The sequence below is a fragment of the Bombyx mandarina genome, chromosome 17 (assembly GCF_030267445.1).
Source record: "Bombyx mandarina strain Sakado chromosome 17, ASM3026744v2".
NCBI lineage: Eukaryota > Metazoa > Arthropoda > Insecta > Lepidoptera > Bombycidae > Bombyx > Bombyx mandarina.
In genome coordinates, this window is record NC_143223.1 from 15,798,440 (window position 1) to 15,826,136 (window position 27,697).

Consider the following 27,697-nt stretch of genomic DNA (forward strand, 5'->3'; position numbering starts at 1 on the left):
CAGTAAAAGCTCATGAGGACTTCATTCTTACAGCGAAACAATAGAGTCCAGTTTGGAGGCAATCGTGGTGAGTTGTGGACCAGATAAATATTCATCTGATTTATATTGTAATAAATTCAACCACTATTTTCGATCATATTTTGGTATTTTATTAATTTAGTAATACACATAAAACTCGTTTCGTATTTCTTTATTACACATTATAATATTTACAATTTCTTCTTTACGAACAACGCTGTGAATTTCCCTTTTTCATAAGTTGGCATAAACGGAAGGTAATAAGTCCATTTCCAGCTGAAAGAAAAATGTGTCAATAAGCTATGGTCGTTCTGCCCTTTCGTTTCTGTTATAGGTTCACTAGAAATATTTACTTAGACGTTATTACTGGTGGTAGGACCTCTTGTGAGTCCGCACGGGTAGATACCACCGCCCTGCCTATTTCTGCCGTGAAGCAGTAATGCGTTTCGGTTTGAAGAGTGGGGCAGCCGTTGTAACTATACTGAGACCTTAGAACTTGTATCTCAAAGTGAATGGCGCATTTACGTTGTAGATGTCTATGGGCTCCAGTAACCACTTAACACCAGGTAGGCTGTGAGCTCGTCCACCCATCTAAGCAATAAAAAAAAAACATTGCTAATTAGAACTATTTAATTTACCTTTTTACACATAAGTTTTTTTATATACATATATGTACATAGTATGTATAAATACTTGATTTAAAATAATAAAACTCAAAAATTTCTCGTAACTAGCACGTTGAATTCGTTTTTAATACTTCCACAAAACCGGTCGCAGAGCTGGCTCCGACATTCAGTATAAGGTTTTCAAAAAACTATGATGTTTTTGTGTTACCTGGTGTTAAGTGGTTACTGGAGCCCATAGACATCTACAACGTAAATGCGCCATTCACTTTGAGATACAAGTTCTAAGGTCTCAGTATAGTTACAACGGCTGCCCCACTCTTCAAACCGAAACGCATTACTGCTTCACGGCAGAAATAGGCAGGGCGGTGGTACCTACCCGTGCGGACTCACAGAGGTCCTACCACCAGTAAGAATATATAGATACATACTATGTATAATTATGTATATAAAAAACTTAGTGCAAAAAGGTTTATGTACATTAAGTAGTTATAATTAGCAATGCATGTTGCGATGAGATTAACAGCAAATGTCTCTGTCTTCCAGTTAACATATAGCCTTATTACATATCTTGATTAGTTCCTTGACCAACATCTCAGACACCTAGGTTCACATGTGGCCGCCGCTGACCTGTGCTCACATCGCCCTTTTAAAGCTCAATGGTGCAATTTTAAAAGCGCGAGAACAGTAAAAGCTTACCGTCGTATCAGGCTCATGCCGATGGGAAAGTCATAGGTGTCTCCATCGTCGGAGGCTCCGGCTGCTTCTAAAGACATCTCCTTAGCCCAGGCCGCTAGCCCTCGCTCTTCATCAGTACCTGGATGAATAATTACTGGATTTCTTCAAGTTCTCAAAACAAACGTCTGAGTAGTGCCTATACCGTAGATTAGAGGGAATCGGGACCCTTTCCATATAAAAACACAAATTTTCTATAGCTTTTCTTAGGGTAATACCAATATAATTGAGATTGAGATTGGTTCCGGAGGCTTAAATTTTTATATACGATGCGTTATTATATATTAAATAGTTCATTACAAAATATATGTACACAAAAACTGAAAAAAACTAGCTTGACTCGATTCACCTTGGCTTTGAGGTGAATCAGGTTACGTATGGGGATAATAGACTTTTTCGATAGGGCTAGCACTATTTAGTTGTTAGGTAGGTACCTAACTTCAGGTAATTAACTTTTTAATATCTTTACTGAGTTACAAAACTCTGATGACTAAATTAAACTATTTAATATTTTTAAACACTAAATAAAAGTTATTTTCAGTTCAACAAAGTTAAATCTAACAACTCAACCAAAGTATTGTGACATCCCAGATTTGTCCCTATTCTAACTCTAGTCTCTATTCCCCGCAATCTTCTGTACTGAATAAGACAAGCGACACGAGAATGCGGCGACGCTGGGGAGGACGGCAGGACAGATACCAAGTTTGTACTTCATATAAAGTTGAGGGAGTCCCTTCTTTATTTCGCGGGAAAATCGTGTTTTTGGATCATTCGTTATTAACACCACATTTGAAACAATAGGAGCTTTATTGTCGCAGCGGCTTACACAGTTCTAAGTTATACAGATTATTTTTTTCGTCTTATGTATTTTCGGCGGTAAAAAAAGGTTCTGCGTCACAGACTATCTTCTTTTTTCCACCTCTCGTGCATTCCGGCTTACGCATCATAAATAGGTGCGTTCTTAAACGCCACAAAGTATATCATGAGCCTCAGGCACATAGCTACCACTATATTGTTCCGGTCACGAAGTCAACATACGCTCCGACTTTAAGGTGGATTTACTTCGCGCTACTGAGACGACTTGGTGCGAGCTGTGGTCGTCAGGTGATGATGTCCGTGGGCTTCCCTATAGTATCATCAGTCGCGCGTGCGCACAAGTTTGAAGACCAATATAGCTTATAATCCGCTGCGGAGTGACACGGATGGGAAATTGAAGTTAGTTACTATTACTGGTGGTATGACATCTTATGAGTCCGCGCGGGTAGGTACCACCACCCTGCCTATTTCTGCCGTGAAGCAGTAACGCGTTTTGGTTGGAAGGGCGGGGCAGCCGTTTAACTATATATTATATTATTTACGCATTTACGTTGTAGATATCTATGGGCTCCAATAACCACTTAACACCAGGTGGGCTGTGAAATCGTCCACCCAACTAAGCAATAAAAAAAAAATGCGGTCACCCAATGGGCGGACTAACCAGGGATCACGTTGTCCAACAGACAGCCGATGGCACCCCCCACGAGTATGGAGGTGGACAGCAGCACTTGGAGCACCGCGTCCAGCGCCTCCAGCCCCGTGTGTATGACGCCACTGTGAGCCGCCATCCACCGGGTCAGGACCAGCGGGAAGAACAGGCTGAACCCTATTATGTACAGGTTCCTCGAGCTGTTCAGATCCACATACTGAAGTGCTGAGAGACCTGCGAGGACGAGTTCATTGAACCTCTCATTCCTCAATATTTGATAACAAATTTACTGTTTACAATATTTACTGGGTGGTAGGACCTCTCGTGAGTCCGCGCGGGTAGGCTATTATTTATTAAGATGATTAAGCCAAGAGTAACCGACGATGATGATGATGATGAGGATGATAGCCTTTAGAACTATGGAGAGCAGCTGTCAAGGCTATAATAAACAAGGATTCCACAGGACCACGACTGCTCTGCGAAGAGTAACCGACTATGATGACTACAATTAACTCGAGCAAAGACCATTCAGGCGATTAATCATAGCTTTATTTCAACTAGAGTATAGGTTGATTTTTACATTTCTTCTTCTCAGTCGTGTCACTCTTGACAGAGTGGTCGTGATCGTCATGTAGTGTTGGAAGGCGCAGACTTGATGCGTCTCACGATGTCGCGCCATCTCTCCCTGCTCGATGCCATTCTACTGCACTCATTTAGGGGACCTCCCACTGCAGTTTTAATTTGGTCATTCCACCGCATTGGTGGCCTCCCGCGCGGTCTTGTACCATCAACGCTTCCCTGTACAACGAGGCGTTTTTACATATTAAGTACTTAAAGGTAAGGTCGTGTTTTGTCAACTATTCACAGGTTTTAGGCACCTATGAACTCTTGATCCATTTCGAAACCTAGCCCCATCGCCTACTTTATAGAAAGACTTCACAATGTAAACATCGTCACCACATTGAGACATGACGTACCCACTTCGATAAAGCGGCACGACACGAGAACCCTCTCATCGTGGCCGCCGGTAATTACATTCCCGATCCTGCGGACAGAATGGAAAGCAGTCGACGTCGCCCCAAACACGTCATTTCGGATCCTCCCGGTCCACTAACGGTGCTTATAGGTACCTCAAGCATCGGTCATCGTTCTCGTCGAACCCGTCGCTTGCGACGAAGGGCTCTACGAGTAAATTAACCGACAGACACAGCCCACTGAGTTTCTCGCCGGATTATCTCAGTGAGTCGCGTTTCCAATCCGGTGGTAGATTCTACGAAGCACTGCTCTTGCTAGGGTCAGTGTTAGCATCACTCCGGTTTGAGCCCAGTGAGCTCACCTACACACGTTAGGGTGAATCTGAAATAGCCTGTCAAGGCTATCAGCATAGGCAGGAAAAAAAACAAAAAACGTCAGATTAAAAAGGTAATCAAATTCGTCATTTCCACAAGACTCACCGAAGGCCGATATCATTCCGAACATAACGCAGAAGAGGCCGCCGACTACGGGCTGCGGGATGATGATGAACACGGCTCCCAGCTTGCCCACGACCCCCTGCAGCACCATGAGGCCGGCGGCGAACTGCACCACGCGCCGTGACCCGACCTGCGGGCGCCGGGGGTCAACGCGGGGGACAACGCTGACACTAGAAAATGTTCAGCCTGTTGCTGTGCTACATTCTGGGGAGGGAGAGGGGTACACCGTGGGGAGGGGGATACGTTGTGATGAGGGAGGTGCTTTGTAGAGGGAATGGAGTATCATCGTTCTACAGTTTCCCGCCGTGATTAGTTCATGCGCTGCCGTTTAGAGCATAGAGAATACACATAATTATAGATAAGTAATAGATAAGCAATTTGGGCACTCAACAAAAATGTTTACGGGCGTCGGACACTAATAGGCAGTAACAACCTATATTTTATTTTGAAATGAAAGATTTTGTAAATTTTCAGACACAAGAAGTTGATAAAATTGAATCAAATTTGCCATAACAAATAAAGACTTGTATGATTTATTATTTTTTTTATTTTCTGTGTTTAGTTATACAATGATTAAATGACTTAACTTTAACAACATATAAGTTTAGGGGCATCCGCTACAAGATGTCGATAGTTTTTATTAAAAAAATTATTTGTCTTAAAGTATCGCAGATTCAGGGCCATGATTTAAATAACGTACCTAAAAAGGAAACACAGTTCGAGGTTTATTTTCTTCGTAATGACTATGTGTTATCGCAACCACTTAACTACAAGTAAGCCGTGAATTCACTTACCTATCTCTATGTACTTCTTCTTTTTCTCCACCTTATAGGTTAGGCCGGCACAGCATATTTTTCTCCTCCATTCTCTTCTATCAGCCATCTCAACACTCACTCCTCTCTCACTCATATTGTCACTCACACTCTGAACAGTCGAAGGATCACTTGAACGGTCGGTTCGTTTCTTGTCGTCTTTGTGTCCGTCTTTTAGGAAGTCAAAAATGTATTGCCCGCCGTTAGTCACGTACGCCCTCGTTCCATTTCTCTCTTTATTTTTTAATTCTTGTCAAGTGTCCGTCTTGGTCTGTGTCTATGTCTAGTCGTTGTAGGTCTTATGTCCTGTCAAAGAGGTTGCACGCCACGACACACTCCATTCATGTCTTCTTCGGTAGACCTCTTTCTCGTCTATCTTGCACTACCATTTCCATACATCTCCTAGTCACATGCGCCTATCTATAAATAATTCCGACCTTGGTGACCCCGATGGCGCCGACATTCTCTCCGAAGGTGTTGGTCCCGTTCCCGGAGCCCCACAGGCCGGCCAGCGCCGTGCCCAGCCCCTCGGTGCCCAGCCCGCGGTTGATGGCGTGCAGGGGAGGGGGTGGAGCACCTTCAATTATACCGCCCTTTTTAAGCTATATTATTATCACTACTAAGCTATATCGCGTTAAGCTATATCACGCGACTCGCCCTCGCTTCGCTTCGGAAACTGTAATTTATTATTGATTTCTCCACTATTTAATGGACGTTATTATACATATGAACCTTCCTCTTCAATCACTCTATCTATTAAAAAAAACGCATCAAAATCCGTTGCGTAGTTTTAAAGATTTAAGCATACATAGGGACAGGCAGATATAGGGACAGAGAAAGCGACTTTGTTCTATACTATGTAGTGATTAATACAAATTGCAGGCAGTGAAGCAAAATTTTTACCCCTTTTTACGAAAACTAGTGGCCCCCAGTAGTCGAAATTCAACTTTATTTAACTGAAATCATAAGTTTGAAAAATTATTGTGGTTCAATCGTGAAATTATTATAAATTATTATTATATTATATTATTATACTTCTATAATAACAGATTTCGCTAAGACTATAGACAAATAAACAATGTTAACTGGCATTTTATTTTTGCCTTGCTTATTCATCTTTGTCGTGACTGAACCAATTTAGGTGTTGGTGAACACTGACGTAATGTCACTCTAAATATATTTTTCAGACATACTTTTCATTTTTGCGTTGTATGTTTATATCCGCGACGACCGAACCAATATAGGTGTGATATACACTGTCGTATGACAAGCATTGATTATCATTAAATAGTGTATTATATGTATGTATGCATGTATGTATATAAGATTGTGTATATATGTATGTATACACTTTTTTGTGTATGTATTTGTAAATTAATATAAATTTCATTGCACCTCTACCACTATTCACTCTGCACTACCTTTGGTTGACTGGTAGAGAATGCCTTAGGCGTTAAGTCCGCCAATGTAAATTTTACATGAAGTGTAATAAATAAAATAAATAAATAATCTACGTAACGGTTCGCGGGCGGCGTAGTAATTAACATTTCCATTTACAGTCCTTCGTTGCAGTAAACTCAAAAACACTTACCGCACATTCTAGCAGTTGTAGGATAGTAGCTTATAGACTCCACTGTACAAGCCAAGACCCCTGCCAGCATGCCCAGTACGCCGGCCACGCTTACCGTCGGTGCGCCCCATTGACCTGTCAATAGGGCAGTCGAAACCAAGAACTGAATTCGAATAAATGTGTAATCAAAATTTTTGGTGCAGTTTACTTCTACTACTACGTAATTTTTTTTGCTTAGATGGGTGGACGAGCTCACAGCCCACCTGGTGTTAAGTGATTACTGGAGCCCATAGACATCTACAATGTAAATGCGCCACCCACCTTATGATATAAGTTTTAAGGTCTCGAGTACAGTTACAACGGCTGCCCCACCCTTCAAACCGAAACGAATAACTGCTTCATGGCAGAAATAGGCAGGGCGGTAGTACCTACCCGTGCGGACTCACAAGACATCCTACCACCAGGTGATTAGGTATGTCAGCCAACACAGCTTGTACCGAAGTACAAAAAACGTTTCATACTGAAGGTCTATAGCCCCATTTGTCCACCTAAATAAACCTGAAGTTACCTGGATAAGGTATCCTGAACCATGGAGCGTCTTCAATGATATTGACCTTGAGGTCGGTCCGGGCCGGATGCTCTGGAGGAAACACTCCGGTCACGGTCAAGACGCCACAGACTGCCCACATGATTATTATTGTTAGTAAAACCTGTACCAAAGATACAATTATGATATTTTGATCGCCATTGATTAGTTATTATTAGCGACTTGGCTTTGCCCCTAGCATTGCGAAGTCCATGGGCAACGGTAACCACTTAGCATCAGGTGAGCCGTATGCTCGTCTGCCTACAAGGGTAATAAAAAAAATATCTGATTAGATCATGAAGATTGCACCACGAAGTCGGACACAGCCCTCTGAGTTTCTCGCCGGATCGTCTCAGTGGGTCGCGTTTCCGATCCGGTGGTAGATTCTGCGAAGCACTGCTCTTGCTAGGGCCAGTGTTAGCATCACTCCGGTTTGAGCCCCGCGAGAGCTCACCTACTAGCTAAGGTTACACTGAAATAGCCTCTCAAGGCTAGGTAGCTTAGGTAGGAAAAAAAAACTAAGTCGGAGTTCGATTCTCAATCAGAGTCAGTTTCTTTATAGGTACTATTTGATAAAAACAATCCGAATTATGCAGAAGCCTTTGTGATTGCATTTTTACTGATTATGTTTCCAGTGATACTGACCGGGAATAGCTTGAAGAGCGGAAACCAAGTAACGGTGCAACCTCTGTCCCTGTTGTAGGAGAGAATTGGGATATTCACGTTGGTCATGCATTGAGAGAATATCGTCAGCAGAATGAAAGTGCTGAAAAAAAAATTGCTCATCATATAAATCGTATGTATTATTGCCTAGAAAATTCCAGAACGTACAAAGTTTGGGAAACATACTAAATAATGCAACTTAAAAATTTGCTTCGGCCATCAACAGAAAAAGGTGTTAATTATGATTTTTGTTACAAAAGTTTTAGTAGTGCAAACCAGCACACAAACTCCGTAAAGCTTGAAACATTGTTGCTACGACAAGTATTCTGTATTGCTAACATTTTGACGAGTAAAATACTATCAGTACATAATAATAAGGATTAAAATCGTTGTATTAATATTCTAGTTTGTTCGTTTTTACAATCCAGAAGTTCATTGTTAAAATCCAAAAGCACATCTTCCTCATCGATGAGAAACCGACGGCAAATCTGCTGGTATAGGTACAATCATTGCTACCCGAGCGACATTTCGAAGGAAATTTTTAGTTAGTTTCAGATTTTATTTTAAAAGAAAGAAATGGCCTATAGAAACGCGGAGTACGTCAATATTGTCCGGACCAAACAAAACTAAGAGTACTCTTCTTTTAAAGCTGGCTCACTCTTGACTGGTGAGAAGGGTGAATTAAATTTAATTTGATGAGGAATCTGCGTGGAATTCCGAACGCTTCTAAATGCAATTTCTATTGAATACCGACCCAGTTAATAGTGAGAATTTCTCACGGACTAATCTAGTAATTGGATGAGATATTAACGTTTATTGCTTTGATGTAATGTAATAAAATTGGCACTTTATAATTTGTTTTTTATTTTGCTGAGTAGATTGTACATTCAAGAGATTAAATCTAAATACATTCACAGCAATGCGATCTGGCCAGCGTTGAGCATTCGTGAACACGCATGAGTTGAGCATTCGCGTACCGCGTGTGTCGTGATGATGAGATGAGAAGATGGCCGAGACACGGGGTTCCGCCTTCCGTCTTTTTATCGTTGTGGATATGAAAACGCCATGAATTATCAAATATGAAATCTTTTTTAAATTTTCCAGAATTCTCCGCAATTTCTGTACGCAACGTACTTAATGTAATTAAAAAATAATTGGAGACAAAGTGAGTTCCGCGCGGAGCCTATCAAAGAGATATAAAAGTAGAATGGTAATGTAATTTGTTTTGCTTTTGGCGAAATTAACAAACATTCCTTCGTAAGGTGTATTAGGTACAAAACAAATTACGTAATTGATTTTTTTTATTGCTTAGATCGGTGGACGAGCTCACGGCCCACCTGGTGTTAAGTAGTTACTGGAGCCCATAGATATCTACAACGTAAATGCCGCTACCCATCTCGAGACAAGAGTTCTAAGGTCTCAGTATAGTTACAACGGCTTCCCTTCAAGCCGAAACGCATTCTGCTTCACGTCAGAAATAGGCAGGGTGATGGTACCTACCCGTGCGGACTCACAACAGGTTCTACCACCAGTAACTCCCCGGTCATCGTTCTCGTCGAACCCGTCGCTTGCAACGAAGGGCTCGATTTTCGTAAAAAGGGATACAAAGTTTTTCCTTCGCGTATTAATATATAGATGATCCGTTGTCGTATGCTGCTTGGAAAATAAGCAGGCTGGTGACACTTGTCTGCACGGGCTCCCGGTACACCCCGCCACCAGTAAGTCTAGAGATATGGTGGCCATTAAGCATCAGGTAAGCCGTGAACTCAACTACCCGTGGAAGGCACTAAAAACTTATCCGTAATATTTCGTACTGAAAATTGTATCAATCATGATCAGGTTACGTTGTTAATTAAAATTTGCTTTTCACGATCAAAGCGAACCTCTAAATTCTGTATTACGTCGAACCACAGGGCTGGACTTTAGGGGTTCGTAATTCGTTTTTTTTTTCTACCTAAGCTGATGGCCTTGAGAGGCTATTTCAGCGGAACCTTAACTAGTAGGTGAGCTCACGGGGCTCAAACTTGACGACGTTGCTAACACGAACCCTAGCAAGAGCCGTGCTTCGCAGAATCTACCACCGGATCGGAAACGCGACCAACTGAGAAGATCCGGCGAGAAACTCAGTGGGCTGTGTCTGAAGGTTAATAATTCGTATAAGCATTCCACTTTAATCACCATTTACTAATATTGTTAATAGTGCAGTTGATAAGGACCACTCTAGAATTCCATTATAGACACAGGAATAATAATCGTGATCACTGGTGGTAGGACCTCTTGTGAGTCCGCACGGGTAGGTACCACCACTCTGCCTATTTCAACCGTGAAGCAGTAATGCGTTTCGGTTTGAAGGGCGGGGCAGCCGTTGTAACTATACTTGAGACCTTAGAACTTATATCTCAAGGTGGGTGGCGCATTTACGTTGTAGATGTCTGTGGGTTCCAGTAACTACTTAACACCAGGTGGGCTGTGAACTCGTCCACAGATTATATCTAGATATTATGTAAAACATAAATCTCTGGATACTTTAGTACAGAGAATCCTAGATTTGGGGCATATGACCGTATGCCGTAATTTGGCCCAAATTATTTATTTGGATAAAACCAGTAGGTGTGTGATTCATGACAAGAGTAACCAAGTAAGTATTTTATTTTTTACGTAGATAGTTGAACGAGCTCAGGGTTCTTCTGGTATTAAGTGATTAACTGAAGCCCATAGACATCGACAACTACTGCCAACCCCCCTTGAGATATGAGTTATACGTATCAATCCTATAGTACATCGACTACCCCACTCTTCAAGTCGGACAACGGTTGTCCGACTTCTGTCATTTTAATCAATTTGTCCAAGTGCAACCCTCTCTGAGACTAATACCCTATTTTCACGTGGTGATTGAATTGTTACCGATAGGATGCAAGTTTTAAACAATAAGCGGATGGAATAGTAATCTAAATTTATAAAAAAAACTTTTACATCGGACTCTAAAATTAATATTCCAAATAAAATCACCTAGTTCACTAATAGACCGCCGTAGCTCTTAGTGGTATAACTCGAGTTGGTAATATATTCAAGAGGATTTCAAAGCGCATGTAATAATAGGCTATGTATTAAAAATAAGGCATCACATCATCATCACACGATCATTCGGTTTGTGTTTAACAAAGGGCTAAATATTTTTGCTGCTAAAGTTTCCGCTGTAGTACACAACTTGTGACAATCAATAAACAAGGTCCCAAAGGCTGATAGCGATCTAGTTGACGCAGTACGATGGGCGGGGTTGGAAGCAATGTGTGCACTCAAAGCGACCTCGCATATACCTAGTCCATCCATTAATTCCGTTACAAATGAAAATGCATTATTTTTTTCAATGAAGTAATGTAATATTATTAAAATTTATACCTTTTTTATTATTTTTTATTGCCCTTGTAGGCAGACGAGCATACGGCCCACCTGATGGTGAGTGGTTACCGTCGCCCATGGACTTCAGCAATGCCAGGGGCAGAGCCAAGCCGCTGCCTACCGAAATGCAATACCTACATATTTATTAAAGTCTTAGCAAAAAATAAAAAAGTATTTTATTCCAAATGGCCACCTTTGCAGGCCTTTAATCTGTTTGGCCACGAATTTATGGATTTACGCATTGTTTCCAAGGGAAAATTCGCCACTGCTTGCTCCAGAGATTTTTTAAGAGATTCAATGTCGCCGTGTCATTTAGAGCAAGCCATGTCCTCTAAAACTGACCATAATTTGAAGTCTAAAGGGTTGAGGTCTGGGCTAGATGAGGGTCAGTCTTCAGCTCTTATTAAGTCTGGAACGTTGGTTTCGCCAGGCGTGGGTAGTTCGTGCCTTGTGACCAGGTGCAGAGTGCTACTGGAAAGCCCACGGTATATTTTAAAAAAGTGTATTGTTGAGAGGTTTCACAACATGATCCGAGGCTACTATATCTTGATATACTTTGGCTGAAATTTTCACACCTTTTTCATAAAAATGTACTTTTGTGACTCCTGAATAAGACACACCCCACGAAACCATCATTGACACACGATGATGACCACGTTGTATCTTTCCGACCACTTGAGCATCTTCTTTAGAACTGTGAGCGTACTCTTTATCATTTTGCTTATTGTAGTGTTCTTCAATCGTGAATACTTTTTTCATCAGTAAAGAGGATATTTCTGGGCCTTTTACCTGCGCATCGCGACAGCCGGCGTTTTGATCGATCCATTCTCTTTAACTATAAAGATTGATTTAGAGCATGTCCTGTATATCAACGATAAGCACCGAGCTTCAGGTCTTGTTTTATAATACGCGACAGAGTCCTAGCGGGAATCTTCATTTCTCGCAATAAGATTTTTTTCTTCCTAATGGGGTTTCGACGAATTCTGGCTTTAGCAGCGTTAATAGCCTTTGTAGTTCTAACGGTACGTGGCCGCCCCGATCTTTTCTGGTCTTCGACAGACGAAGTGTTGTTGTATCTGTTGATAGTACGATATACGAACATACGGCTGATACCAAGCTTTTGAAGTGTCCGGAATATGATCGACGGTCCGATACCCACTTTGTGCAAGGCGATCACTGCAATCCTATTTTCTTTAACACCCCTTTCCATATTGTAATTTGTTAATGAGCACGAAAAAATATGTGAAATGACACAAAATCGAAAGAAGTTTTTAAAATAATATACGTGTTCCAAATTCAAAACAATTAAAAAGTAAAAAAAAAGAAAAGTTTTTATGTATTTATGACCAGTCACAGTAGTTTTATTTATAAAAGCCAAGGGTGGCCATTTCGAATAGAATATATATTTTTTTTTTGCTGCGACTTTAATAAATATGTAGGTATAAATTTGAATAATATTACATTAATTCATTTAAAAAAAATGCATTGTCATTTGTAACAGAACTTATGGCTGGACTAGGTATTTAGAAGAACGAATATCGCCGGCCACAATACTATAGTATAGTTTTCAAATATTTATGTTAACATTTGACAGACCTTGGGAAATTTGTTGAAGACGCTAAACTATACGAACACAAATCCCCTTGATATTCGCCTGACATCCCATGGAACACAGCGCGAGCATCCAATTTCATTTTATGAAAATAGTAAGGTAGGTAATGCGCCGAATAAGAAATTCCATTTACCGAAGACAAACATGTAGATGAGGTACCACCACAGATGAATTTATTGTGTCAGTTTATCTAACAACCTGAATAAGAGATCATTTACGAATGCGACGTTTGGTCTCTTTAGAATTACCATTCTTACCCATATGATAATAGAATATTTATTTATTTATAACTTCTTATACTAGAAAGTATAAAGGCGGACTTAATGCCATAGGCATTCTCTAACAGTCTACCTTAGGGGAGTGCAGAGATGAAGCTTGGTAGGTGTAGTGTGAAGGTGATATTACTTAAACATATATTATGTAATATAGATGTAGGTAGTGAGAAATTATTTTCCTTCGGGAAAACTCGGATATTTTTTTTTTATGGCAATAGTTTTAACTTTAAGACAGTTTCAAACTCGGATCTTTATCGGAATACGATGGCACCCGAACTGTCATTGAATGATCGTATTAAATGAGTGACATTTTCATACCCATGGAACTTTATTGTTTAGTGTCAAATGTCAAAATGAATAATGTCATTGTACTGAAGCTATTTGAGAGAACAGAATAAATACAAACTTTTCCGAAAAATTAGGAAGGAAGATCTTGATGAAGTCTTTGTAAAATTGTATTGGATTACGGGAGTAAGAGGTTACTGCTTATCGGTTGCAATAGACTGGAGGGTAGCACCGTGCCAGCGCCACATCTTTAACTAGAAGTGTCCATCTTTCTTGTCTAAACTGAATAAAAATACAACTGAAAGTCAATAATCGAATTTTGCATTTTTTAAAAGAAGAAACTCATAGGTACCATTTGAAAAAAGTTTCACTCAAAAATCTCACACCATAAAGGTTCTATGTCAATTCGAAGTACCTATTACAATAAAACGGTAATTTCATACTTTAACCACTATTATTATTACTAATTATTACTAACTAACTACTACTAACTAACTATTACTAACTATTAGTTATTACGCTTTCTCTTTCTATTTTCATGTAACGCAAAATCAACTGACTCTAGGTTCCCTACACCGTATTCTGGGAGTCATCTGCTTTTAATTGTGATATCGAACGTGCAGCGCCAAATGCTTATATTAAAAGGCTTTTATTTAAACAAGAATGCGTTGAGTGGGAGGTCCCATAAATGAGTGCAGTAGAATGGCCTCGAGCAGGAAAAGATGGCGGGACATCGTGAGACGCATCAAGTCTGCGCCTTCCAACACTACATGACGATCACGACCACTCTGTCAAGAGTGACACGATTGAGAAGAAGAAGAAGCGTTAATACGAGTCTAGTCACACGTTTTATTGTATTACTCACGAAGTTTTACACTGTGGTCGGTTGGAGCGGTTCCCATGACAACCAGGTCACCAGCCCCGGGCAACAAGTCCCGCTATCGATTATGCATCACGCCAATTAAGATAAAAGCATCGTACAGTTTATGTTTACGTGTATTTTTAATTGGTTCATTACTTAAAAACATCATTTAATCATCGAATTGTCACTGGTGATGTTTGACTGGTATTCTCCAAACCGGTATTGAAGGTAGGTTAACATTTGAAAAGAATAGGGCTGTGCCGACGTATTCATTCGTCTCCTCAACAAGTACTAAATACGATAATTCAGGAAAATAAATACCAGAATACAATTTACTTTCCTTTTCATCAATAGAAAGTCGAGCACACAAAGGTCTTCTATACGGTCAATATGAATAATACGACCCCAATTAAAATACAAACTTCACAAATACGAACAAAATTCAAGGAAATCATTTAAACGGAAAATATCGGACTACGTTTGTTATTGAAACTGAGTTTTCATCGTAGGGTTATCAAACCTAAGCAAGATTTATTTTATTTTTTTGTTGCTTTGATGGATGGACGAGCTCACAGCCCACCTGGTATTAAGTGGTTATCGGAGCCCATAGACATTTACAACGTAAATGCGCCACCCACCTTGAGATATAAGTTCTAAGGTCTCAGTATAGTTGTAACAACGGCTGCCCCGCCATTCAAACCGAAACGCATTACTGCTTCACGGCAGAAATAAGCAGGGTGGTGGTACCTACCCGTGCGGACTCACAAGGGTTCCTACCACCAGTAAAAAATTAAATGTAATAAAAATAAATAAAAAAGTGTAATTTTGAAAGAAATTAATCAAAATTGAGTTACAGTAATTTTAATATTAGCAGTCTCGAATTGTTTTCCCGGTTCTTCGGACTATGGCTTTTTTTGGAACCGATGATAGCGATAAAATGTTTTGACACTCAAAAAGCATATTTTGAGAACTCTTAAGTTGTTCTAAATCATTTGAATTCGTTGCTGAGCCTCAAGTGACTACCTAAAAACCTCCCTAAGCACATCTAAGCTGATCCTTTTAATCCGGTGTCAGTGTTGTATGGTCGACCCTTGTACTAACGCGAGCAGTAACCGAACCGCAGGACACCGAACTCGTAGAAGAACTCGACGTGAAACGTCGTCCTATTCTACCTAGATACCTAACTACCTAGATCTACTTAGCGACTCGGATTCGTGATCCGGTGGTACATGCACTCATAAAACAGCTACCCTTGAGCTGTTAGGCCGCACTAATGCAGTAGCAAACTTTCCCCCCTGGGTGAGCCCTTGAATTCATTCTTCCAACCTAAGTAAGCGGTAAGGCCTTACCACTTTCAACTACCTAAGACCCCTAGGTGCGTGAAATCAATCAATACTTACTCGCCGAGAGCTAATATCCTTGAACGAATAATTTATTAATAAGACATTATGTATCTTACCGAAATGTATTAGTCTATTAATGCGAGCCCCTAACCCGTTCACAGCGAACACATTATTTTAATAGCACATCCTAGAAATGTATTCATCTCTTTCCTAAACTCATCAAATTTACAGTCTCCACGCGACAAGTGTAGGTAGGGACGAGGCGTATTACGATCCAAACTTATAAAGAAAGGGCAACCCTATTGTATTAGTCAGTGCAATGTTTCTGCTTATGTTAATCGGGTTAATGTGTGTTTAAAAGCGGACAGCTTTTAAAAGCACTGGTTCAAATACACTCGTATATCTCCTACACATTTGCAAATGTAAGTCACTAAATTAATAATCAACGGCAGGGAAGTGGTGGCAGCCCTGTTCGTTTCCCGGGCTATACAACAACGAGCCCACTTAACGTTAGTTCTCAACTAATTAATATATACGATTTCAATTGTTGTTCGCTTTGTTTGTTCTGAACTTGAAAACTGTACGAGTAGTTGGCGAAACGAAAATCAATTAGCCTGAAAGTTTAGCTAAATTAATTTCGGTCTTTCGAGAATGTTTTTATTTGCTGTTAATGAGCACACTCCCCGACCCCTAAGCGAGTGCCGCCAATTATATTAATAACCTTGGACTACCACCTCACATCCCAAAGCGGTGGTGAGCTCACTTGGCCAGATAAAAAAAACATGTGTGCAATTCACACATGGTAGAAGTGAAACCTTCAAAAATTAAAATACAATTATCCTAAATGTCTAAGTATATGTAAAATTTTGTCATTAGTAAATAATTGTAAATCATCTTTTATAGTATGAGGTAGCGCCCTCTATGAATTGATATTTTAACTTCACGTATAACCCTAAATTAAAATTCAATACAAGAGGTATGAGATTTTTTAATACTAACGTGTGTATGAAACACGTTAGTATTAAAAAATCTCATAGATGACGCTGTATTAAAAAACACTACACAGAGAACGTCTGTGTTCTATCTCATTCTCTCGCCGGCTGAATCCTATACATTTATATGTTTGTGTCTCTATGGACTTATTTTTTCGTTTCATCAAGTTCGAAATCACAACGATTCTAAAGAAACCATTTAACAACAATGACCACTAGCTCACCCAGCTGCGATGCCCCATTGCTGCGACGCGGCTTCCGCTGCGTGGTCGAACAGCGTGAGTCCGACCAGCGCCACCGTCGGAGCTATCGTCAACGGGGTCACGAACCTCAACAGCGACCCGATCACACCGAAGTATCCTGCGGCACAAAACTCGCATGAGCCTCGTGACAGCCACTGGTACTGGTGGTAAGACCTCTTGTGAGTCCGCGCGGGTAGTTACCACCACCCCGCCTATTTCTGCCGTGAAGCAGTAATGCGTTTCGGTTTAAAGGATGGGGCAGCCGTTGTAACTATACTGAAAACCTTAGAACTTATATCTCAAGGTGGGTGGCGTCATTTACGTCGTATGGGCCCCAGTAACCACTTAACACCAGGTGGGCTGTGAGCACGTCCGCCCATCTAAGCAATTAAAAAAAGCCACAACCATTTGGATGTTTTTATCAATAAAACGTCCATAAAAGGGAAGGGTCAATATAATTAGGAATTTCTTAATTGCTTCGTTGGTTCACGTGTACAGAAAGGTACCGAAGGTATCCTAATATAGCAATCTTGGACAATAGCAATACCAAATCACAAAACTGGGCCATGAGTAAATCGAATATATAAAATTAAATTGTATAAAAAAACTATGCAAGGTAATCCGCTTGAGGTTCTTTTTAAGAAATGGATTGGTTAGCGGGTAAATTTTGTGTAAACATCTTGCCTAACTGTACCATGTGGCCACGTGACTGGTTTTATTAAATGCTTACTTTGCTAGTCTTTTCAAAAATTGATTAGATCCTGTATTCAAATTAGGCATATATGAAACTATGCTAATGCTGCCTCGGACTAAACACATAGTCTCGATCCAAGCCACAACTAAGGCTGAACAAATGAGGCATACTACAACGTACCTAAAAACAATTGGAATAAAGCCGCAACTGCGATGGCGCCGGACAGCTCACACATCCTACTCGTCCACACCTGTCGTCGTTCTTCGGTACTCATGGCGACCAAGATCTCCTCCTCGGGACACTTCCAGGCCGGCAGGTTCAGTATCGCGAGCGTCGGCACCAGGAATGATATGGTGCCGCCTTGAACTATAGGCAGTCGACAGCCGAAGGTCGCCTGAAGCCAGGTTATTAAACCTGTACAAAAGTTGTAAGTTTTTGTATTTTTGACATTAGGATATATATTAACCGTATAATAATTGTATAGTAGTCAGAGGCGGATTATCCGTAAGGCAAACTAGGCACGTGCTTAGGGGCGTGTAGTTACAAAGGGCGCGCGAGCTCAGAATTTATAAATAAATAAATAAAATAACATATCGACGATTAAGAACTAAATGCTGATCTATAATCTAAATCTTCTGTCGTCCCTATTGATTTTTTCACAGCTTTCATATTTCATTCACGCATTAGCGTAAGTACAAGGGTCCTGGTCTACTAAAGTCTAGGATTTGATGATACAACATCATCGTAATTGCAAAAACAACTAGTTAAAATTTATAGTATTATGATGGCCAGTTATGGCCGGTACAGGGGCGCCGATAAAGTGATTGCCTAGGGCGCTCCCGACCTTTGATCCACCACTGATAGTAGTATTGTATAGTATATTGTTGTATAGTAATGTAATGTGTTATAATGTAATTATTCAAAGCAACGGCGAACTGGGTCGTACTGTGAGGCACATAATTGACGCAGGATGGATGAAATTGCGGCAGGTCACGGGCACCACGTGTGACTCAAACATTTCTCTTCCCCTAAAAGGGAAGATATATAAGACGTTAATAAGACCTGCCGTCTTGTATGGATCAGCTTGTTGGACGACTAAAATGGCGGATGAAAGGCGATTGCATGCAGCAGAGACGTGAATGTTGCGTGTGGAGTAACGAGAATGGATAGAATACGGAATGAATATGTTACAGGAAGTCTGAAAGTGGCACATGGGACAGAGAAGTTGAGAAATGCGCGTTTGGGATGGTATGGACATGTCATTGTGGTGAGATGAAACGAAAATGAAGCTGGTAAGAAAGTGTTAACTATGACTGTGGAAGGATATTGAGGAAGAGGTAGACCCAAGAAGAAATGGATGGATTGCGTTAAAACGATATGTGTAAGAGGGAGTGAACGCAGAAATTGTATATGATAGAGCAGTATGGAAGGAGAAAACATGTTGCAGACCCCATGTGACTGGGAGAAGGCCAGGAGAATGATGATAATAATTGTAAGCACCGATAGATATATTATTAAAAATATCTGGCTAGATTTTAACCTGCTATATTGTGTATGATAAAAACATTTACATTAAAACGTTTAGATTATTCTTATTCCCTTTTTAGATAGACGAGGATACGATGCACCATCCATCTAAAAGTGAAAATGTTCTATTTGTACGAATTTCAACTGTTATTCAAAAGTTCATGATGATATTGTTATCGTTAGTATGTTTCTGATACTTATTACTTGAAGAACAAACATAAAAATGAACAAAAAAATTAGTATATTTATTTTTATTCATTTAACTATAAATAGTACAGTAATTTCAATTTATTAACCATCTGGGGATGTAACTCAGTGGTAGAGTGTCTGCTTCGCATGCTGAAAGTCCTGGGTTCAAATCCCAGCATCTCCAACGGTTCTTTTTTCATTTTTCTTTTACGTTTTCTAATTTTTTATACCTAATATCCGTTTAAGTTTTATCACCTGCATGTATTTATTTATATTTTAACTTTTTAATAGAATATGTAGGGATTAATTCCTATTATTTTAGTACATTAATGTTTTTTTTTTAATAATTCCTACTTTACATACATACATACTTACATTTTAAAAAATATTTCTATTTGTAGTCAAATCACAATCCTTTGTCTTAATCAGTACCTAACTATTAATGTCACTATGACTCACACTGGTGATTTACCTACCTCATATTAAACTCAAGTAATTTGTAATTTAATTTAAAAACAGTTTAATAACTAACGTACCTAATATAAATATGTTCTGTTAAAATAAACACAACAATGACACAAAATTGTTCTCGAATTTCTTACAAGCACAAGAAATAAAAAATCTTACACACAGGAAAAACTTTACCAATTAATTGCTCTGAGAAGCGGATCAGGCGCAACAAGATACTAAGTTTTGTTTCTTACTGGATTTGGGTTCGACATAATATCTGGTACACCTTGGTGTTAATCAAACTATGCAATTATTTTGCAAGTCGTATTTAAGTGAATTAATAATGTTAAATACAACATTTACAGTTAAAATATTCGTAGTATATATTACATACAATTTTACATGTTTCATGTTTTGGCGGGTTTTTGTGTCGACCACAGACCATACCACTTTGTTGTAATGAGCAATAACTACGTCATATGCTATAGGTAAATAAGTTCATTATTTTACCAATTGCGTAAAGCTTACTACATTACTTACTGGGTGAGTTTCGCGATTTTACTCTCCTTAATTTTAACTTATGAAACACAAATTATAATTATGGAAATAAAAACTTGTTTGATCATATGAAAAATCATGCCAATAAATAATTTCGATTCGTTGCATGATTAACATTTTTTCCCACATTCCGCCTTTTCTTCATAAAACATAATCACAAATAAATATAAGTTATTAGTTAAATTATTAGTGTAAGTGTTTGTTGCATAGTAATAGCTCTCATTCAAATTACCTACCTGTGACAAATATCATAGTAGATATAATATTGGATCGGTCTGGATCTGTTTCCTCCATGCAGAGAGCCGGGCAGAGGATGAACGGGATCGCGACAATGGCTCCAATCATCGTCAGGTAATGCTGCATCAAAAGTTAGTAAGTCGACATCCAGCAATTTGACCGAAAGCATATGTGTGCGTAAGATATACAATAACACTTGAATTTACATATTTTAACATCTGTATTGCCCTTTACGGTTGAACTTTGATATTCTTGGATCTTGAAAGTCGAACCAGGTCAATAGACTCAAACGTTGTCATGGCAACGCATCCTATATCATTCCAAGGTTATTTCACATCGCTTCTCCTATTCATTGTTACGAGATAGGATGTTAAAACTACGTATTCAGGTCTAAAGTTTTTCGACATTTGTAGATAGACGTACATACTACGTGATGCTGAGTGGTTACTATACTAATCAAAGAACCGGCGAGAAATTCAGGGGCGTAATCCTATGCGCTAAATTTCACGCTAAGCTTTTCGAACAGTTCGATGAGTCCGGTGGACTTGTGCTTTGGTTAGTGCTAGCGTCCTACAGCGCAGAGTGGTAAAAAGAGTCAGACGGATTCGGATGAATTATGTTGTCCGGAACTAACTTATAGTAGGTACATCTATCTATCTATCTATCTATCTTCTATATATATAAAAATGAATTGCTGTTCGTTAGTCTCGCTAAAACTCGAGAACGGCTGGACCGATTTGGCTAATTTTGGTTTTGAATTATTTGTGGAAGTCCAGAGGAGGTTTAAGTCCAGAGGAGGTCCAAAGGGAGATAAATATGAAAATGCTCGGAATTAAATAACAATAATGTTTTTCCTTTGATGTGTCCCCCGTCGGACGGATTCCTTTTGTTTGTTTTAAGTTTATTTTACACAAAAGTTTAGGTCTTTTATTTATCGATTGAGGCACTACGAAGTCTGCTGGGTCAGCTAGTACCTACTAATATATAAATCTACAGTGGTTTTTACGGATGTTCCGTTATAACTACTGAACCGTGCATCCGATTGACTTGAAACTTGGTATACATGTAGCAAATACATGTACTTAATGGATAAGCTAATATTTATATGAGTGTTGGACTCCCTACACCAGTTGCGGGGGCGTTAATGATGAGAATCTTTGTGGGGGTGAGAAATAATAACGTAATTTTAAATGCCCAGCAAAGCGGACGGGTACAGCTAGTAAATATATAAACTTGTCTTGTAAATGTTGTTAGCGCGATGTTGGTGAGGTTTTTGCTGGATTTCTTCCATTCTAAGATAGGGCTATCAATAGTAATCATTTCTGCTACTAATATTTTTCTTTATCTATTTGTCAATGTTTGTTCAACTTTAGTGTTATCAATAAATAAAAAATTCTCTAAGTAAAAGTTCCAGCCACAAAATAGATGAAACCATGTACATGTCATTGGCTATGGTCGTATTTCGACCACTGATCGAACTATTTGAGTTGATTTTTTTTTTTTTAAGTTGTCTATTTGCTTGTCAGCTAATTATTGTGCATACCTGTAAAGCCATGAATATACAGAGGTACCAGGGCGGCGTGTCGTCGATCCCGTACGTGACATTGCCTTTGCGTGCCTCCTCTGGTTTCTGTTCACCTCGTACATCATTGACGCACTGTTGATGACATGAAAAATAAATTTGAATGGTATAATGTTCATAACATTTATTATTTTGATCCTATAGCTGTTACATTAGACGCTTATAGCTCTAACACTAGGAGCAGGCTTTGGGACCCCGGTACTCGCCGAACTCTGCAAAGAGTCTGATGTGCAACCTAACCTAAACATCAGCCCACTGAGTTTCTCGCCAGATCTTCTCAGCGAGTCGCGATTCCGATCCGGTAGTAGATTCGTTAGCGAAGCAGCTGCTTTTGAGTTGTTAGGTCTCCTTGGAGGCGCTCGGGTAGCTGTTAGCAAATCCCGCCGCTTCTGGCTGAGCCTTTGCTCGTCCATATGTGGAAAGGCCCCGAGCCACCACCAATTCAAAGACTTTCGGAATTAAAGTAACACATTATAAATTGAATTAAAAAAGGCGGGCTACTATAATAAAAGCTAACCGCATCTAATCCATACGAAGAGCATCACAAATGCTGAGCTGCCGTATAAGCAGGAGTTTTTTTGGTTTGTTATTTTATACCTCACATATATACGGCTCTCAAATCAAGAATACAGTAAATGGAAAGTGAGTACCACTTGATTGCATCGAGCTGCGTCGTCGTCCGCTGTTCAGCCTTTAGTAGGCCACAGGATGAACATGTTAGGTCTTGTGAAGACTACACGAACTTTTACAAATATTCGATCGACCGTCTATGAGCCTTGTAGCCATCGAAGAGCTACCAGCATGACCGCAATCCGACACAATACAACCGCCGGAATTGTTACGATGCCTATGGACGCGAAATGTCTCACACCCGTAATATCTAAAAGATTTATAGGAAACCCGAGAATGCTCTGAGAAGACCCGCTTGTTGTTGAGTTTAGCTTCGCCCAGTTTCTCCCATACATTCATCACCACGACAAGATATAACCTAAATCAATGCACCGAACCATTCGTGAACTTTTTTTTCTATGTTTAGAATAATATTGTATAGGTACTTATTAAGGGGGATGTACTGTGCCTACAACACGTCAGTATCATAGATTATACACAATAATTGTCTACATTATTCTAATAAAAGGACGTGTCCACAGAACACTATCACTTGTTTATTAAACAATACTCGCTCACCATATTTGGACGGCTACATAAACATAAATAAATACAGCACAATTTTCATTAATAAAAATTTTATTCGTTGTTTTAAACTTTAAAAAAAAACAAAATATTTTAATTTCAAATAATTTGATCTGTAGAAAACGAAACTTTTTCCAAGAAGATAATAAACAGGAAAAATGTTAGAGTTTAAATTTGTTTAAAAAACAAGAAACTACTCACCTCCGAACTAACCATATCATATTGACAGTCAATTTTACTCATTATTACTATGCAAATACATATGCGTGTGTTCTTATCTTTCAATTTGAATATAACAATAGTATCACAAATGTTTGAAATCAGCTTCAATGTCAAACTCTGTGGCAATTTTATGATATTGCGACAATCGCATTTCAGGTTATCCACAAATCTGAAACCTGCATTTTTCTGCGGGCAATGCTTGGAGCACAGGGTAAGATAAAAGTGAAGACAATATATCGTATACGTATAAACATACTAGCATTTAATTAAACAATAAAATGACCGAAATCCAAACCATACTATTAAACACCGTGATTATAAAGTTTATAAATAACAAAAACAGTCGTCGCCATTAATAATTCTGCGTAAAACGGAACATAGCATTCTTGTCTCAATCAAAAAAGTCTATAGTTGAGTTGAGGATCGATGACTCATACACATCGATGTTGCTGACGTTGCTGTGCTCTTGTAGCATTTAATATTGTATTCATAATAATATGTTAATTGGAATTAGAGGGCATGCCTTTTTATATTTAGTTTTACATACTTATTTCTGAAGAAGGCGATTGATATTTACTTTTTTTATACACAATTCCTTTGAGCTCATCACTAAACGTGAGTGAACATAGAAAATTAGCCGCCTATCAAAGGTTCTATTAAAAAAAAAATACGCTTAAGCACATATCATTTTATTTATGCTGAGGTTAGCTTAAAAGAATGTTTCAATTTGCTTAATAAGCTTATTTTTAATTCCTAAAAACAAACAAATCACACTCATAATGTGAAGTGTGTTCACAATTACTCACGATAAGTAGCCGATGAGCTATTTACGGGATTGACGATAATTGTATGACCCTACTTTACATTGTTGACTTAAAACCTTCCTTCTTAAACACATTCAGTCACCCGTAATTACTAATGGTGGCTTCTTTTAGTCCTCACGGGTAGGTACCACCGCCCTGCCTATTTCTGGTGTGAAGCTGTAATGCGTTTTGGTGTGAGGATGAGGCAGCCGTTGGACTGCAAAAACTGAGACTCAGAAATCATGTCTGAAAATGGGTCGCAGCATTTACGTTGTTGATGCCTATGGGATCCGGTAACCACTTAACACCAGGTGGGCTATGAGCTCGTCCACCCAACTAAGCAATAAAAAAAACAAAAAAAACTTTATTTCCAACCCCGCCCATCGTACTGCGTCAACTAGATCACTATCAACTTTTGGGACATTGCTTACTGATTGTCACAAGTTATGCTGTTGTAGCCCGCAGAAGCTTTGGTTGGTTTGAAAACAACAAAACTGAAACAATGTGTATGGGCTCCAGCAACCACTTAACACTAGGTGGGCCGTGAGTTCGTCCACCCGTCTAATCAATAAATAAAAAAAGTTAAAAATAAGTCAAACAAAGTTAAATGTGTGTCTGATTCACATTTGCCTTGCAAAATAAGGCTTCTTGAATACATTAAAAATCTAAAATTAGTCAAGCATTACATGCGTGTAGTGTTTTAAATGTAAATTCTACTGGTAAAGAATTTCTACTAATTGTATTTATTATCTAAACTGTTTATTAATATTAACACTGTTTATCTTCTTGTGGCAATTTGCTATGAGAATCTGGGAGGGGGTATGAGGATCTGGTGAAGGCTCTTTTCTGTCAGTAGTAGAAGGAGTTATCTGAGATTATCTAAGGTCATCAGTATAAAGGACGGAAGAGCTTTTTTTATGACTGAAGGAATACTGGTGGAAAGAAGGCCATTCCAGTTTCACCAGGACAGACGGGTGAGCAAACCCTCAGTCAAGAGAGAAGGGATTTGCTAATAGCCACCCGAGCGCCTCCAAAGGAGAGCTAACAACTCAAGAGTAGCTACTTCGCGAATGAATCTACTACCAGATCGGAATCACGACCCGCCGAGAAGATCCGACCAGAAACTCAGCGAGCTGATGTTTACTGTTTAGGTTAGGTTGCACGTCGAACTCTTTGCTGAATTCGACGATTTCTGTTGCCGAGGTCCCTAAACCTGCTCCTAGTATTAGAGCTGTAGTCCTCTAATGCAAGAGTAATTGGATCTGATGGATCCGTAAGGACGTGTCTAGGGCGACGACGGTGACTGGCTCCTGCGTGATCAGGATTCGGGGAGTAGTCAGCGGTAACAACAATAAGGCGATTATCATGACGCATAGCCTTATCGGGCCGGCATCTTTTTTTTATGATTGAAAGATTACTGGTGGCCTGGAGGCCTTGCCAGTTTCACCAGGACAGGTGGGCGAGCAAAGGCTCAGCCAGGAGGGGTGGGATTTGCTAACAGCTGCCCGAGCGCCTCCAAAGGAGACCTAACAACTCAAGACCGGCATCTTCCGTAGAGCACACTTGTACTGCAACTCTGTTGTCTGGCGGTTGTAATAAGATTTCCTTATAAGCAGTCATTCCACTCACCACTCCCCTGACAGCGTCCAGTCCGATCTGGATCACGTTGTTGTGTACCATGGCATTGACCTGCAATGAACATTGAAATTCGAAAGCTACACTTGTACTAGCTATGTTCGTTAAAAGAATTTGTTAATTGTTGTAAAATATTGTTCACTCTAATCGATCGGATCGGATTGTTTAACAGATAAATTACTATAGCCCGTTCCTTGAAACACTAAGTGGAAGTCTCCATATTGTATATTATATAAAAGAAGTTCTCAATTGAATTCTACAACGCTTTTAGAACTATGGCTGTTTCTCAGATTGATACCGTGTCGTCTCGAATAAGCCCTACAATTATTATTGAAGTTTTATATTTAATTTATGCGTTTCTTTACAAATAATCGACTACTTGAGGCAAGTTAACTATATTTTATAAAAGAAATATATAACAGCACAAGACTCAAATGTCGACGTACAGCAATTTGGTCGTCCGCAAACTAAACGTATTCGAAGCGTTACAGATAGTGTAAATATAAAAAAAAAAATGTGAGATCAAATCGTAATAGTCTAATTAATTATGTCTACGGCACGCGAAAACCGAAGATATTTTATTTAATCTAAAATCCGGGATGTAGTCACAATTCTCAGTATCGGGCATTCTACTTATAGTATTATGAAAGCAATTTTGGATTTTATCCATAATAATTTTTATATAACTACTTTTTGCTACTGTGGGCGAAGCTTATTAAATTCTTATATTGGTTACCGTAAACATTATTGTGACATTAATTAAATTAAACTACCTACATCATATTTATAGAGCAGTACGATGTAACATTAATCCAAATCATATTTGTATTTCCATTTCAACTTACTTCAAAAGATTAGAAAATGTTTATTTAGTCAGAATTATCGTGAGCATTCTAAAAACCCATCTCTCTGTAAAAACATTTCTGATGCCCACATGAAAATTTTCATTAAAAAATCCTCCAACGACAATTGACTCGTCAATCTATGTTGTAAATACATTAAACTCACCCTACGACCATCAAAAGTCAGTCTTATGTGTGGTCTTATGTAACAGAGACCCAAAAACCAGACGCGTCACACCACTAAGCCAAGCGCTGTAATTGTTAACACCGCAATGTTAATCAGATGATAATATACCGCCAACGTCTTGTAGCAAATGCGGACGAGTAACAACTGATAACAGATTCGAAATGACAAATCCACGAATGCTTACTTAAAGAATACCTGCCGATCTGGCTGTGGGTTTTAACGAAATAAACTTGGATTATATGTAACGTACGTAGCTTTTGTACCACATATGTCTGTGTTTCATTACTCACGCACGTTTTCACGAGTGCTCACGATTAGTTTCTATAAGCACAATACAAGGTGAATGTAGATGAGATGTCCTATAGAAATAATCTTCTTGCGTAGTATAGTATACTAACGCAACGGCCAACGCACTATGCAGCTTGAACTGGTTTTCGAACACCATCTTGCCTTGTTGCCCTTATTTGGATAAAAAATACTTGTAAACTCTGTGGTTGACTGCTTTACAAAGCTTCGCGAGCAGAACACAAAACAAACTATTACAGGTCCGACAGAATAAATTGGGTAAAGGGGTAACAAAAGGGGTGTACTGTCCACTAGCGGTAGAAGTAAAACGTAAAGAC

At 39.3% G+C, this 27,697-nt stretch overlaps 1 protein-coding gene and 1 non-coding gene across 3 annotated transcripts; one reads left to right on the forward strand and one right to left on the reverse strand.

Moving 5' to 3' along the window:
* Positions 1 to 126: 126 nt before the first annotated feature.
* On the reverse strand, positions 127 to 27,220 carry LOC114248071 (solute carrier family 23 member 2). Of its 2 annotated transcripts, XM_089734220.1 has the most exons (14): positions 27,054 to 27,220; positions 26,040 to 26,099; positions 22,153 to 22,266; positions 20,609 to 20,729; positions 17,829 to 18,062; positions 16,937 to 17,072; positions 7,927 to 8,047; positions 7,264 to 7,405; positions 6,717 to 6,830; positions 5,563 to 5,702; positions 4,296 to 4,443; positions 2,854 to 3,075; positions 1,341 to 1,458; positions 127 to 294 (listed from the first exon to the last, which is right to left on the reverse strand). In XM_089734220.1, the coding sequence occupies exons 2-14, from the start codon at positions 26,088 to 26,090 to the stop codon at positions 210 to 212; spliced, it is 1,746 nt and encodes a 581-aa protein (XP_089590346.1). In that variant the 5' UTR covers positions 26,091 to 26,099; positions 27,054 to 27,220; the 3' UTR covers positions 127 to 209. The 2 variants fall into 2 exon arrangements, with proteins under 2 accessions (XP_089590346.1, XP_089590347.1); XM_089734221.1 differs by lacking the exons at positions 26,040 to 26,099; positions 27,054 to 27,220 and adding an exon at positions 23,587 to 23,785.
* On the forward strand, positions 19,477 to 19,548 carry TRNAA-CGC (transfer RNA alanine (anticodon CGC)). The gene has a single exon. It is a non-coding gene; the product is annotated as a tRNA-Ala (tRNA).
* Positions 27,221 to 27,697: the final 477 nt, after the last annotated feature.